Source organism: Amphiprion ocellaris, chromosome 13 (genome assembly GCF_022539595.1).
Source record: "Amphiprion ocellaris isolate individual 3 ecotype Okinawa chromosome 13, ASM2253959v1, whole genome shotgun sequence".
Lineage (NCBI taxonomy): Eukaryota > Metazoa > Chordata > Actinopteri > Pomacentridae > Amphiprion > Amphiprion ocellaris.
Genome location: NC_072778.1, coordinates 16,226,288 through 16,240,336, shown reverse-complemented (window position 1 = coordinate 16,240,336; position 14,049 = coordinate 16,226,288). Strand labels below are relative to the sequence as shown.

At 39.4% G+C, this 14,049-nt stretch overlaps 1 protein-coding gene across 2 annotated transcripts in view; it reads left to right on the top strand.

Moving 5' to 3' along the window:
- The window catches only part of ccdc88b (coiled-coil domain containing 88B), a 58,442-nt gene that overhangs the window by 44,125 nt on the left and 268 nt on the right, over positions 1 to 14,049 (top strand). For both annotated transcript variants that reach the window (XM_023282017.3, XM_023282016.3), the window contains exons 24-27: positions 4,185 to 4,330; positions 8,996 to 9,103; positions 11,198 to 11,349; positions 13,406 to 13,753. In XM_023282017.3, coding sequence (XP_023137785.2) covers positions 4,185 to 4,330; positions 8,996 to 9,103; positions 11,198 to 11,349; positions 13,406 to 13,753 — 754 coding nt within the window. The remainder of the gene's footprint in view (positions 1 to 4,184; positions 4,331 to 8,995; positions 9,104 to 11,197; positions 11,350 to 13,405; positions 13,754 to 14,049) is intronic.

The following is a 14,049-nucleotide window of genomic DNA, read 5'->3' as shown; positions in this document are numbered from 1 at the left end:
CTTCTCAGTTTTCTGAGCTTTTATTAAAAAAGTTAGCAGTTTTTGTGACTGTTGCCTTGGTCACTGACGGATCATCAGCTCTCCGTGTACCTCCTCAGTTTAAATTCAATACTGCTGCCTGCTATTCAGCTAAATGTGAATCATCCTGTATAGAGATCCTTGCAGATCCATACTGTGTATTCTACGTTCTTTTACATTTGCTTTTGTTGTCCGCTTTGACCAAAAACAGGATTTATCGGAGGGCATTTATGGCCTACACTCACCCAAGTGTCCCATAGAGATTTTTACTGATTACACAACAGTCAGGACTGTATCTTTTAAAGCTGAAAATACACCAGTCAGCCACAACATTCTGACCACTGACAGGTGAAGTGAATAACATGGATCATCTTGTTATAATGCAATGTTCTGCTGGGAAACCTTGAGTCCTGACATTCATGTGTATGTTTGACATGTGCCACCCACCTAAACATTGACCGATTGGTGTATATAAAAAGTTGAATTTAATATCATGCAGTTGGTTATGCATCTGTTGTTTCCCCTGTATCGCTCTAATGTAGTGTTTCTTGTATGTGAGCATTGGAACAGGACCACTGAACTTTTTTTTAGCTAATTAAATCAAGCACTATTTGAAAAGATCTTTCATGTTAGTGTTTGTAAGTTACAGAGTACTTTTTGACAAATATCTGCATCCCATTTTGAACTTGCAGCAGCAGTACCTTTGTTATTTAAGTTTTTAAAATTTTGTGCACCGTTCTATTCAGGTGGATAAACAGTTTCATGAGATTGTTGTGTTTGTGCTTCTTCTGTCTCATATTTTTTTCGCTCCTTGGTAGTAAAATCATATTTGTGTGTGTGCATGTAGCTGCAATTCTCTCAGTCAATACAAAACTGCTGTTACTCTTAATCTTAACCAGAGATGGGCTTAATAAGAACAGGTATGTTAAGTAGTCAAATTGTTGACTGTGACAGAGATGATGTTATTTTTGGTTCCTGCAGAGTTAAATCTTGTTAACTGATGAATTCAGGCCTGTAGTGTTCACTCTCCTCGGCACTGAAAGGAGTGTGGGGGTGTTTTGTGAATATTCTGCTAACTCTGTTTGGCTTTGGCTGCTCTACCAACACCTGGGACTGGCAGACAGATTTCCTCATGGTTATAGGCTGAGACTCTGGTATGATACCATGATTGTAAATGTTTTTTTAGTGTAGAACAGTGTTCAAAGATGTTTAAATGGTAGGCGCTGTGTACTCAGTTTTAATTAAAATAGAAGGGTGTTTGGAAGATATTTTTTATTGATTGTGAAACAAAAGTTGCACCTAAAAACTTTTAATTTTAAAGATAAAGATAAGATAAACTTAATCGATCCCTCACTGGGGAAATTTAAATGTTACAAGAGCTGGATACAGATAAGGCAGGACAAGAATTACAAAAAGTACAAAGGTTCAAAAAATAAATAAAGATATATACTGCTGGTCAAAAGTTTTAGAACAATTTTTTCGTTTTTTATTGGAAATTCTGCATGTTAATGTCCCATTGAACTCTGAAATGAAAGCCGAAAACGCATCAACAAATGAGGTTAAAATTTAGAAACCAAAATGTATTCTAAATTTTTGACTCATCAAACTAGGTACCTTTGGCAGATATAACAGCTGAACATACTCGTGGCATTCTTTCCACAATGGAAATCAAATATTCTTCATAAAGTTCTTCCCAGAAGTTCCCATAAATGTTTGACACTTGTAGGTTGCTTTGCTTTCAATCTTCTGTCCAGTTCATCCCATACAGCTCCATGGGGTTTAAGTCTGGAGACTGTGCTGCCACTCCATGGTTTCAAACTCACCATCTTGTTCTTTTTTCCCAAGGTAGTTCTGGCAGAGCTTGGACTTATGCTTTGGATCATTATCTTGCTGTAGGATGAACTCCTGACCAACTAGGAACATATCAGAGGGTACTGCATGGTGCTGCAGAATGCAGTGGTAGCCGTTTTCATTCAGGCTACCTCTCACTCTGTACAAGTCACCAACCCTGGATCCGGCAAAACAGTCCCAGATCATCACGCTTCCTCCTCCATGTTTGACAGTTGATGTCACACACTGAGGAACCATCCTTTCACCTACTCCACGGCATACAAAAATACTGCATGATGAACCAAAGATTTCAAATTTTGATTCATCAGTCCATAATACCTTCTTCCAGTCTTCAGTAGTCCATTGGTGGTGTGTCATGGCCCTGGCAAGCCTTTTCATCTCATTCTGACGTGTTAGCAATGACTTTCTTGCTGCAACTCCACCAGTCAAACCTGTAACTCCAAGACTTCTCTTTACAGTTGAAACTGAGACTTCTTACTACGACCACTGTTAAGCTGTGCTTGAAGCTGTTGTCCTGTGAGCCGTCTATCACCAAGCTGTTGACTCTCAGAAACTTGTCTTCTGATTCTGTTGTGGCTTTGGGTCTTCCAGACCTCTTCCTGTCAGAGTTTCCTCCAGTTTCTGAGTGACTTTTGATGGTGAAGAAAACTGTACTCACCAACACCTTGATTTTCCTTGCAATTTCTCTGTAGGAAAGACCTACATTTTTTTAGTGTTATGATGGTCTGTCTCTCTTCTGTTGTTAATTGTCTTTTTCTCACCATTTGTATGGCAACACACTACTTTCTGTAGTACAGTACTGTTCAAATAATGTTCTCGAGGGTATGGTGCCATGGTGTGTTCCAACACTAATTTTACGCCAACAGAGGGGGTTGTAAGTAATCAAGAAAAGTTGGGACACCTGCAGGATTTGATAACTCCAACTTTCAAGACTTGATCAACCCTTATTGCTGCAGAACAACTTTAAGGTGTTAACCCATTTCTTGTTCCCTGAAAAAGGCCTTTTTGTATAATTCTGAAATGTCCATTATTTTTCAGTTTTGGGCAACCTTATCATTTTTTTAAACCTCTGGCAGTTCACCATGTACCTTTGCACCATTTAAAGCTTTCATTGGACTTGAACTACTTGAATTTCAATTAAAAAAAAATAGAAAATTGGGGACGTTCTAAAACTTTTGACTGGTTGTGTAATAATAAAGGTCTTATAGTGACAATATAAAAGGGGAAATTAATTTACATATGAATAAGTGCCACTATGATATGTTGGCTTTAAATGTGGATGTGTAAAGATATGACATGATGAATTTACATATGTACAGGTACGGCATGGAAGCTAATGTACCCACATACCTGTTAAAACATTGGGGGAAAAGACCAGCGTTACACATGATGTTATTACACATGAAGAGTTGTAAGAGCTGCTGTATCTCGTTGATTGATGTGGAAGAGCTTTGATTGTTTACAAAGAGCTGTAGAGAAAAAACAGTGCAAGAGATGCTGTGGCACTGGAAGAGTTATAAGGAAAAGAAAAACAACGTTAGGAGCTGATAGAATAGAATAGAATAGAATATTCTTTATTGTCATTATACAATGTATAGCGAGATTGCAGATGTGGCATAAGATGCTAGTAATTTAAAGTGCTGCATTTGTATGATACGAGGTACGTTCTCGTAAGTTCTAGGAAGTTTTTGGTTTAAATTTGGCCCATCAGAGTAGTGCTCGCAGTGCTTTTTCACCCTGGAGGACTAATTCCCACTGCATAAACACATTAATGTTGAGGAAAACAATGAGCATGCTACTGGTGCTCCTGACCTTGTCCACTTTTAGAGACTACAGGTTCTTCCGTTATGAAAACTTTGTTCTCTTCTAGTACAGACTTTTGTTTTGGTTAATGAGCAGCTTGTTTTACATGTCAAGCTATTGCAGGTCCCAGCATGCACACACTGCAGAGAGGGCTTAAGTAATGCAGTATTTTCAACTGTTTATCAGTTGTGAAACTGTACCACAGAAGTCCTTGCAGAGATATCATCAGGGCTTAAAAAGATAACCTAAAAGCTGGTGCTCCATTTTTTCATGGTCCAGTATGCATAATTTGACAATATCTATGCAGTGTTTATGAACCACATTGCTGATTATATCATTCAGTGACTGGGTATGACGCTCTCCCCTCTGTCAGCAGCTCAAAGTTTGTTTTCTGTGTGTCCTGTGCTTCACATGCTGTCTCGGGAATACATTAATATATCCTGATATTAGGCATGCTCACACAGACCGTCTGAGTAGGAAAAAACCGATTGAATGTATGGTCTTGTGTGCAGCTGTTGACCCAGCTGAAGGGGAACATGGAGGAGGAGAACCGGCACTTAGTGGAGCAGAACCAGAGTCTGCTGAAGGAGAACCGGGCCTTACTGGAGCAGAGCCTGGAGCGCCGTGACCAGCACTATTCACAGCAAAAGGAGTACCAGTCAGTACACACACGCTCACACTCAAACCAAAGCAGATCATTTGTTTTGCTGTGAATTGCAACCAAGAAAGCAAAAGTGGATTAAAGAAGAAATCAGGTTTCCCCATGTTATGCTGTTGCAGAAGAAAATCTGATGTAATGTGTTAGAGCAAATGCATTTTGTTTAGTTTGTAGGCAGTAACACAGTCTATAATCATATCTAGCACATAAAAGCACTTCTATAAAGGTTTGAGACTGCGAGACAACAATTTTACAGTCTGGCAGCACTCAGCAGTCGTCCTTTTGAATGAGTAAAGGACTGGTAGCGAATTAATCCAGAACTAACAGTGAGCATGCAGAGCTGGCTTCACTCTTCAAGTCTAATGAATTGGATTTCTCAAAAATTATGTATTTTTTCTGCCTTAATTTTCAGCCTTCATTCTTGAAAAAAAATACTTTTGTCTGCTGAGTTTTTCTTTGTCTCAAGGTAAAAATGTCACTGGTAACAATGTCACATTGTTTCACGGCTCAGCTTTGCTTTGCAGGTCCAGCTCCCTGCAAAGCAACGTCTGTAGCCTTTTACACCTGCAACACTGGTGGGTCTCTCTTACAAATGCATGCCAAAAGGCCATGCATAATTCAGACTCACAGAAATCAATTTGGATGTTTGTCCATATCAGCAAAGCTTTGACAAAGAAGAAAGAAATCACACTGAATTGTAGAAAAAGTAGGTTACAACACGATAACAGCATGAATAGGATGGAACAGAATACAAGATGGAAGGACGATCTTGGGTTTGAGGAGTTTATATATGTATGTTGTGGCAGATTTGTGGAAAAAACATTGTTGTATCCTATTTTTAAAGCTGACTCGGAAAGTTTTTAAGGCAACACTTGAGACCGCTGAAGGCTAAAGATGCCCAGCAGAGTTTTCATTGTTTTTGTGAGCTGACCAGGGCTTTATTTGGATCTCATTCATGTCCACAAGAGCACATAATGACCTAATATGTACACATGATCAGCCACAACTTTCAAACCACTGACAACTGATGTCAGTAATTTTGATTGTCTTGTTTGAATTCTATGTTCTGCTGAAAAGTTTTAGGTCACGGCTTTCATGTGGATGTCATTTTAATTTGTACCAGCCATCTAAACATCGTTCGAGACCAAGCGTTCACGGCAAAAACACTGATCTGGCATCCAAACTCCCCAGATCTCTATCTGACTGAGCATCTGTGGGATGCACCACAACACAATGGATCTACAGAGGCTCCATTCCTCATCCCACAGGATGCAAAGAATCTGCTGACAAGTACCTGGTGCCAAACACCACAGGACCTGAGACACTAATGGTCCCGTGCCCATGAAGAGGACAGGTAGTGGCCTCTTCACGGACACGAGAGAGTAGTGGGCAGATGGCTTTAATGCTGTGGGTGATTGTTGTACTTCTGCTGACAGTTTGGCACTATTAAACTACTCCAAAGTTAGTGGCAATAATGCATCAAAAAATATATCAAAAATGCTTTCAGTGCATTTGTAAGCCTCATGGATGTATATTACGTAGGTTAGTGAGGAACATGAAACCGTAAACGTAACATTAGTTTACGTAGTCAGACTATTCTGCAGCACAGAATGTCCAAGCCTCATTATCATTCTTCTATACGAGAAAAAAATAAAAATGCTCATGCTTGGTTTTTTTTCTTTTTTTTTTTTTACATATCACTACCATATTGGGTGGAGTTAAGTCAGGGATGCAACAATGTGTTCCCTCAAAATAGTGACAGAGGAATTGGATTTGAGAGCAGGGAGGCAAGCACTGTGATTAAAATGCCTAATTCTGCCTTTCACTGCATGATCCAAATGTTTTGCACAACTTGAGACATGTAGGTCGCAGAAGGAGAGGAGAAAACCGTGTGAAATGCATTCCCAATAGCAGGCTTATACCTGCAGACTAATACAACATAAGTTTAAAGGAAACATGACCTGTTAACGTTTTCTGCATTTGTTTCTTACAACTTAGCAGCAGGAGGGCAGTTAGGACAAGTAAACAAGTCCAGACAAGCAAAGCAAAAAAGGCAGGTCACCAACTGGCAGCAGGTCACAACATGGCTAGCTGAGAAAAACTAATCAGGGACAGGGGAGCAGGACCAGACTGCAGCTAACAGGATACAGAAACCGATTTAGGAAATTGTAACACAAAAAACACAACAACAAACCTGATGATTTGGCAAGCAGCAGGTGGAACCGGCCTGGTGTAGATGGAGCAGGTGGATGTGGGAGTCAGGTGACTGGGGCCGATGGGAGAGTCTGTGGGCATTCTGGTAGATGGAGAATGGCAGGTCTAAAAAGTTCTTAAGACATGCGTTAGCCTGGGGGGAAATGAGAAGTGGCTGGGGACAGAGGAAGAGAAAAACAACCAAGAACAAGCCATCTTGACAGGAGCATTTAGCTGTTGAAAAGCTCCCGAATGATAAAACGGAGCTAAAAGGAGAATAAGTATTGCACTTCTATTCATCAAGTGGCCTGAAACATGGCTTCAAATGAATGTTAATGTTATGTGCTGTGGAAAATGAGCAACTCTAAGTTCATATTATCATATTAAAAGCATCCCTCAGGTAACAGCTATGTAACTACTGTTATAGATACTAATATCAGGCACTTTTATTGTTGACGTGACTCTTTAAATATGCTGTAGCATCACTCTGGAAAAGTGGAGGTGACCTTCAGACCCTGCCAAGTTTTTATTCTGACAGTTTGACTTCAGCCCTGATCAAAGCTGACTTGAACCAGTATCACCTCCTGCCTGCTAGTGAATACAAAAATCTGAATTATGTTGGAATACATTATTTGAAAAAAATAAGAACAGACGAACAGCACGCCTATTAAAAATGCTAAACTGCGAGGCTCTTTTGTGCTCGTCCTCTGAAGCCTGAAACATCACCAGATTCCCCATCAGCGTGTTTCCATCTGAATTATTTGATAACGTTTTCATCCCAGTGTCTGAAGTTCAGAGCAAAATGGTGCACAGGGCATTTTTAGAGCAGTTTCTTCAAACTGGAGTATTTACTCCTGCAGTTTAGGTTTTTTTTTTTAGCAAGGCTCTGTCCTGAGCCAAGCCAACTGTGGTATGGTTCATTAGGAGTGAGAATCTAATCCAAACTAACACCAGGATACAAGTCCAAATAGAGCATCGGGGTGGAAGGGGACGGATGTTTTTATGTCACAGCCAGCAGTTTCTCTCAGAAACACACCATTAAAAACGAAGCGAAGTCTGAGTCTGACTCAGGCTCCTATCCAGATTTGTCTGTTTTCATAGGAGCAATGAGTAACAATGAGTAGTCTGCAATGAAAAGATAAAATTCAAACCAGATGACATAACAGTCCAATTAATGTGACATGTATTAGTTCATGTGAAAACCAAAAAACGCAGTAAAAACAACCTGGCTCGTGGCGCAGATTTAAAAATTGTTGATGCACATTTCAGCTAAATTGTCTCTGCAGCAGATTCAATACACTTCACAGATATGTAATTTTCCTGCCACTCAGCTGTCTCAGTTGGACTCTTCTGTTTATTTTTTCTTGGAAGGGTCTGGAATGTAGACCTGGGAAACTGCAGAAGACAGCTTAGATTGTTTGATTTACAGAATCGCCTGAATTGTGAGTGACGCTGAGCAAATGATGCAATGACTTTTCCCTTCAGAACTAATGCAGGTGGAAATGTTGTGAATCCAGTGAGAACAAACATGTGAAAGACGCCTCATAAGTTTTCATAAAATGAGGCGAACTCGCCCTGCAGGGTGCTTTATCAAACTCTAAACTCAGTCTTACTTCATAAATTTGATAGTGTGGTTGTGGTGATGCACACAGCGAAGTACAGCAGGCTGTTTTTACAGAAGCAAATAAAAATTCTGCAAAATACAAGAGAATTCTGTGTTTAATAAATGAATAAGTAAATAAATAAACATATGAAGCAATACATCACCATAAAGCTTTCCATGACATAAATCAATATAGTGCCTGAGTGTTACTTTATCAGCAGAACCTGCATTGTCACTGCTCACAATTTTTTTTTTTTGTAATTCACTGACAATGTATAGAATATCTTTTGCGATATTTCGGTTTGGACAAAAGTGGTGGGTCAACTGAGCGAGTGATTAACAGACCAGCACAACCGCGTTGCTACTGTAGCTAGAAATTTCCAGAGGCCTTGATACCAAATGAAATATTTCCATTTATGACCGCTGCTCGTCTCCACTAACAGCCTCTGATCTATGCGTCAGTAATCATCAGCTCTTATTGTCGCAGATTTTCTGTTCAGTATTTATATTTCATTCAGCATGGTGTTTTTCAAAGCATACAGGCTATTTTTAATCAAATATCCTGATTTTTATTTGCGCACGGCGTAGCTCGAACCCTGAAACCTCTGCAGTGCATTAACATCCATCTACACACGGTCTCCTTTCTGATGTGCTGGTTATAAAAGAAGCCAGAGCAAACATCACAGCAGGCTCCACTTCTCAGAAGGGACGTTATAAGACATGGCTGAATCAAACACCATCAGCCACGTTGCCTACATCCTCCAGAATAATCCCATCAACTTGCACTCATAATGCATGCATGAAATGAATCAAACAGACCTTCATCCTCTCATCTCCTTTGTTCCGATGCTTCATATGTTTTCCTCCAGGGAGAAGCTGAGCGAGCTCCGGCGGGAGAAGCAGAAGTTGGTGGAGAAGATAATGGATCAGTACAGAGTCCTCGAACCCAGCATGCAGCCTCCAAGTAGCAAGGCCAAGTACGCCATACAAATACATGTACCTATGCTAATGTATTTTGTATATACAATAGCCTTGGGTAGTGAATAATTCAAGGTTACTGTTAATAGTCGATGAATGGAAAGTGCTGTGCATCTAAAAAAAATATCAGTATTTTCAAATAGATGACATTTGATGGGATAGTGATAGTTTTCTGATGCAGCAGGCTGCAAAAAAGCTCTCTGCACACTAACCTGCTCTGCCCCTGAGAGATATAGACATAGTTAGCAACTTGCTAGTGAACATAGAGGAGCATTGAGCAGCTGGAGAGCCTGACATTTCCCTCAGGAGTTAGTGGAGACCAACACGGAGGTAAAACGGAGTAAATATTGAACTTAAATTCTCCAGCTGTCCAGAAAAATGACTCAGAATTACAGTTGTTTGCTCTCATCTCTACAACAGTGTGTGTAAAAGCTGCATAGCTAATACAGATCATGTCTGCAGATTCAAATGTAAATTCAATTATATGTTTATTACTGAGGTCGTAGTAAAATTCAGTTGTCCTCCTTATGTGAAGGAAGCAGAATATTATAAAAACTCTAAATACACGCATCAAAGTCCAGTACAACACAACTATCACTAGAGTGCTAAAAGGTATAGTAGAATTTATTCCTCTCTGACTGTGTCAACAAAAACTGAATGTTATAGGCATCATAAAATTTGACTCTGTGGTAGAACAGTTTGTTGAATTACCCTGATTGCACTGGTGCATATTAGTAATAAACATGACTATATTTAATCACAGCAAACTATTTGGAATTGTTACAGTTTAATTAGAATTTTTTTTTCAATCACAGTTTAGTGACAGCTGATAGAGACAGCTGCACTCCAAAAGCACACAAAACAGGTCATCATTTTATCCTTTATCTTTTATTTATTTTTTTCACATTTTGTTGAGCTGGAATATGTCATCAGCTCTCAGATGTGGTTTTCATTTGGACAGACAAAGCAAATACAAAGCAACCTTTTTAATTAAATCACAATTTTTTCCTTTCAGATCAGTTTTATTATGTTTACTCAAGGCTTTTCTTCCAGACTGCAGGGGAGAAATAGATTTTTTTTTACCTGTTCTGGTTTTGTATTTTCTTATCAGATACTTACTTTGTACTCTGAATACATTCACATTCACAAATAGTGTGTAGTGGGACATCATACCATGTTTAGGCTGCACGCCCACATTACATGCAAAATGCAGACTATTTTTACTTCTGTGGATAAAACGATCGTACAAAATTTTATATTGTTCATTATGATAACAAAAGATTTGATTTCCACCACACAGCAAGGGATGATGTTTAATTCTCTATATGAGGAGGAGGAGGAGGGCAACACTCAATAGCAAAACATGTCAACACAGGAAAATAAAAGGACTGATTAGATAGGGATTGATATACTGGAAATGAGCTCATTGTAGAGTATTGTGTATATGTTGTCAGATAATTAACAAGAAATCTACAGTGCAGAAGTGCCAAAGTGGGTTGGAGATAATTTATAAGCGGCGTCTCATTTACAGTTTGTCCACAAACTGACAAGTTGAGTTTTCAACTGTAGTTTGTCCCACTTCAAAAACAGCAAAAAAAATGCTTTATTTATGTCTGATAATGATGTATATTTGCTAATATAAACTCACAAATGTCATTCTCTGCCTCAAAAAAGAAGTGTGAGTGGGACTACCATTTATTTTGGTATTTTTTCAGTGTAACTTGCTTTGCACTAAACCACTGAAGAGCCTTTTCTTTGACAAATGTGGAAGTGCATTTTGTCCCAAGTGCTACAGCTTATTCCTGTCGTGACATTTTAATTATAGCATTTTCTGCAAATGCATTCCCGGCGTAACAAATAACATTTGGCACCTTGAGGAATATTTTGTTCTTATTTTGAATTGTCATATCAGGAAATAAACACAACGTGGCACAAATGCATTTTGTGAACAAGACGCAGCCACTGACACTTGGCATCCCACCGCTGTTTCTGAAAAGTCAGGGTGTGCTCACACACACACACACACACACACACACACACACCCCTGGCTCATCCCTCTTTGTAAATGGTCCCTGTCCTCTGTGTCCTCATAGGAAATCTAACTGGATTGCAGACAGGATGAAGAAGCTAATCAAACCCCGGGGAGGAGGAAGAGAGGGACGCGCCCTCTTCACCGCCGCGGGCAGCGTGGAAAACTTGGCCGACAGCACTGAATTTACATCAGACACACACACACCTCAGCCTGGTGAGACCACACACACACACACACACACACACACACACACACACACACACACGGGGAGGCATACACACTATGCCTCATTCTCACACCGACAAACACACAAACACCAGCCGACTGGTTTTCACAAAGATATGCTCACATGCTCACCCCATCAAGCGAGGCTACAGGCGTGCATACAAATCATCTCATGACTGCCAAGTGTGGTCGGCATTGATACCACTCCCTTCTCCTTAGATCTCTCCCTGTAGAGTGCCCAGACTCACTGAAGCCGGCTTTCTCTGCTAACCACATGTTGAAAGGAGAAGATTCGCCAGGCTTCATTCTCTTTTTATGCATTTACTGACTGAAAGTCTGTAGGAAAACTCTCTGCAGACATTTTCAAAGCCTGGATTTAAGCCCCAACCTGCATTCTTGATATGTTTTCTCTCTTCCTGACATACTAATATTGTCACTCATTTCATTTTATTTTCCCTTGCATTGTGTTTTCTATTATCCCCCTTAAAACCCTGATTTCCTAAACGTGGGGGGTCTTTCTGTGTTCTTGAAAAGGGAACTGCTGTTTTTTATTGAGTCTGTATCCTAGAGAAAGACTTGATCTCGCATCTACACAACAAGCAGAAGAAGCAGAAAATCCCTCCAAAGTGGAGAAACAGCTAAGACATGTCCCACAATTTCAGCTTCTTGCTGTTTTATTTATTAGAGGTGACATTTTTCCATGAACATTTAGCCTTGAAATCAAAGTGAGTCATCCCTGTTTACCATAACATTACTGTTAGACAGGTGAGGATCACTCTCTGGAATATAAAGGTCAGGCGTATATCCATGCTAAGCCCTTCAGTGAACTCATTTGTAATGCATTTCTAAATGATATCTATATTTTACTATATTTATGCTTTCTAATAAACTCAGATATAACAACACATAACTGTGTTCCACCATGCTGCAGGCACATTTTCAAGTGAGCACACTTCATAATTATCATATCTCACAATTCAAATCCCATGATGCATAAGAACAAAGGAAGTGAACTCTTGCAGCCTGTGCACACTGAATTTATTGACATTGGCTCTAACTTAGCATGTAGAACAAGCAAAAAGATACATATTGGAACATTATGTGAGTTTGTTGTCTTAAATGTTGTTTTTTTCAATACTGTTAGTGCTGACAATATGCAGGAGTTCTCTGAAGGGTATCTACGATATTTAAAATCTTTTATTCATGTATATCTGTCAACTATTTCAACTTTTCCAATGAAAATAAATTAAATAATGACACATTTTTTAAATAAAAGAAACAAACAAATAATAAGAACTTGCTTTCTGTTTATTGGTTTATTAATGTAGTCATCATAATGTATATTATAAACCAGTTATTAATTTTATATACTATAAATGTTAAATAGGAGGTTTTCAAGTGAACATTACTGAGTTCAGCAGCATTCTTCCTTCTCCTGTGCATTTGTTACACAAGCAGATAGTTAAAGGCAAATTAATGTAATAATGAAAAACAACTACATTTTAAATATACATGATGTATTCGATATACATAATAAATAGTCATTTATACAAACATATTGACTATATTACTGTCTGTTACAAAGCATTTGCAGTAAGCTGTTCATATATTAGCTAAATAATTGGTAAATCTGAGGTTTAAAATAAAGCACTTATTTTTTTAGTGTTTTTCTGCTTCAGAAAAACAGATATCAAACCACTATTCTGGGATTAATGGCAGTCCAGCTCCACCACCTGAGCCACAGTTACAACCTTTCTTCAATTTATTTCTGCCTCAGCCTGATAGTCACCAAAAGTGAATTTGCACTGGAAGAAAAGTTTAATCTTCTTTGTTTGTGCTGTAAACCAATCAGACTGATTTGTCCAATCTGGTGGAATGAAGTGAAAAACACTATCATACAGAGGGTCTTGATTGCTAACAATACTTACATCATTATTAACCAATAATTTACTGATAATGACACGTTATCACCAATATCATTATACTTACTTTGTGAAAACACTTCACCATTTGTCAGCCATTAATTCATTTCTTACTGTTTCAGACCCCCGCAGTGCTCCAGTGTCTCCTTCTCCCTTGAGAAAAGCTCCGTCATCCCAGACGGAGCCGGACATCTCGCTCCCAGGAACCCCCGCCACACGCTCCGGCTCCGGGGGCCGTCGTAAGCTGGGATCCCGTCATGGGTGGGGGCTGGGTTTGGCCAGAGGAGGCTCTGGAGTTTCCCAGTCCTTTAGTCCCGGCGACCAGAAAACATATCCACTGTTGAGGCTACGTTCCAGCCAGAACAACTCGACTGTCCTCTGGGAGGGAGAGAGAAGTGAAAGAAGTGCACCTCAGGAGGCAGAAGCACCGGTGAGCAGTCCGGAGGGTGCTGAGGAGGACGAAGGCAGAGGTGAGGACGAGAAAGTGGAATGAGGAAGGTCTTGTCTGTACAACTTCCAGAAATGTCCACCCTAGCAACTGTAAATGAGGACGATAATGGAGGGATTATTTTGCAAGAAAAGTTCATTAATTTGGAAACAAAATAATAATCGACTGTGTAATAAACAATGTGATTGCAAGTGAACTGTGGGAACATATAGAAAGATCTATTGGGTAATCAGTTAAATGTCAAGCTGGATAAAAATGTTACTGTAAAGTAGAAACTGTGCCAGGAGAGATTATAGCATCTACAACCAGACAAAAGCA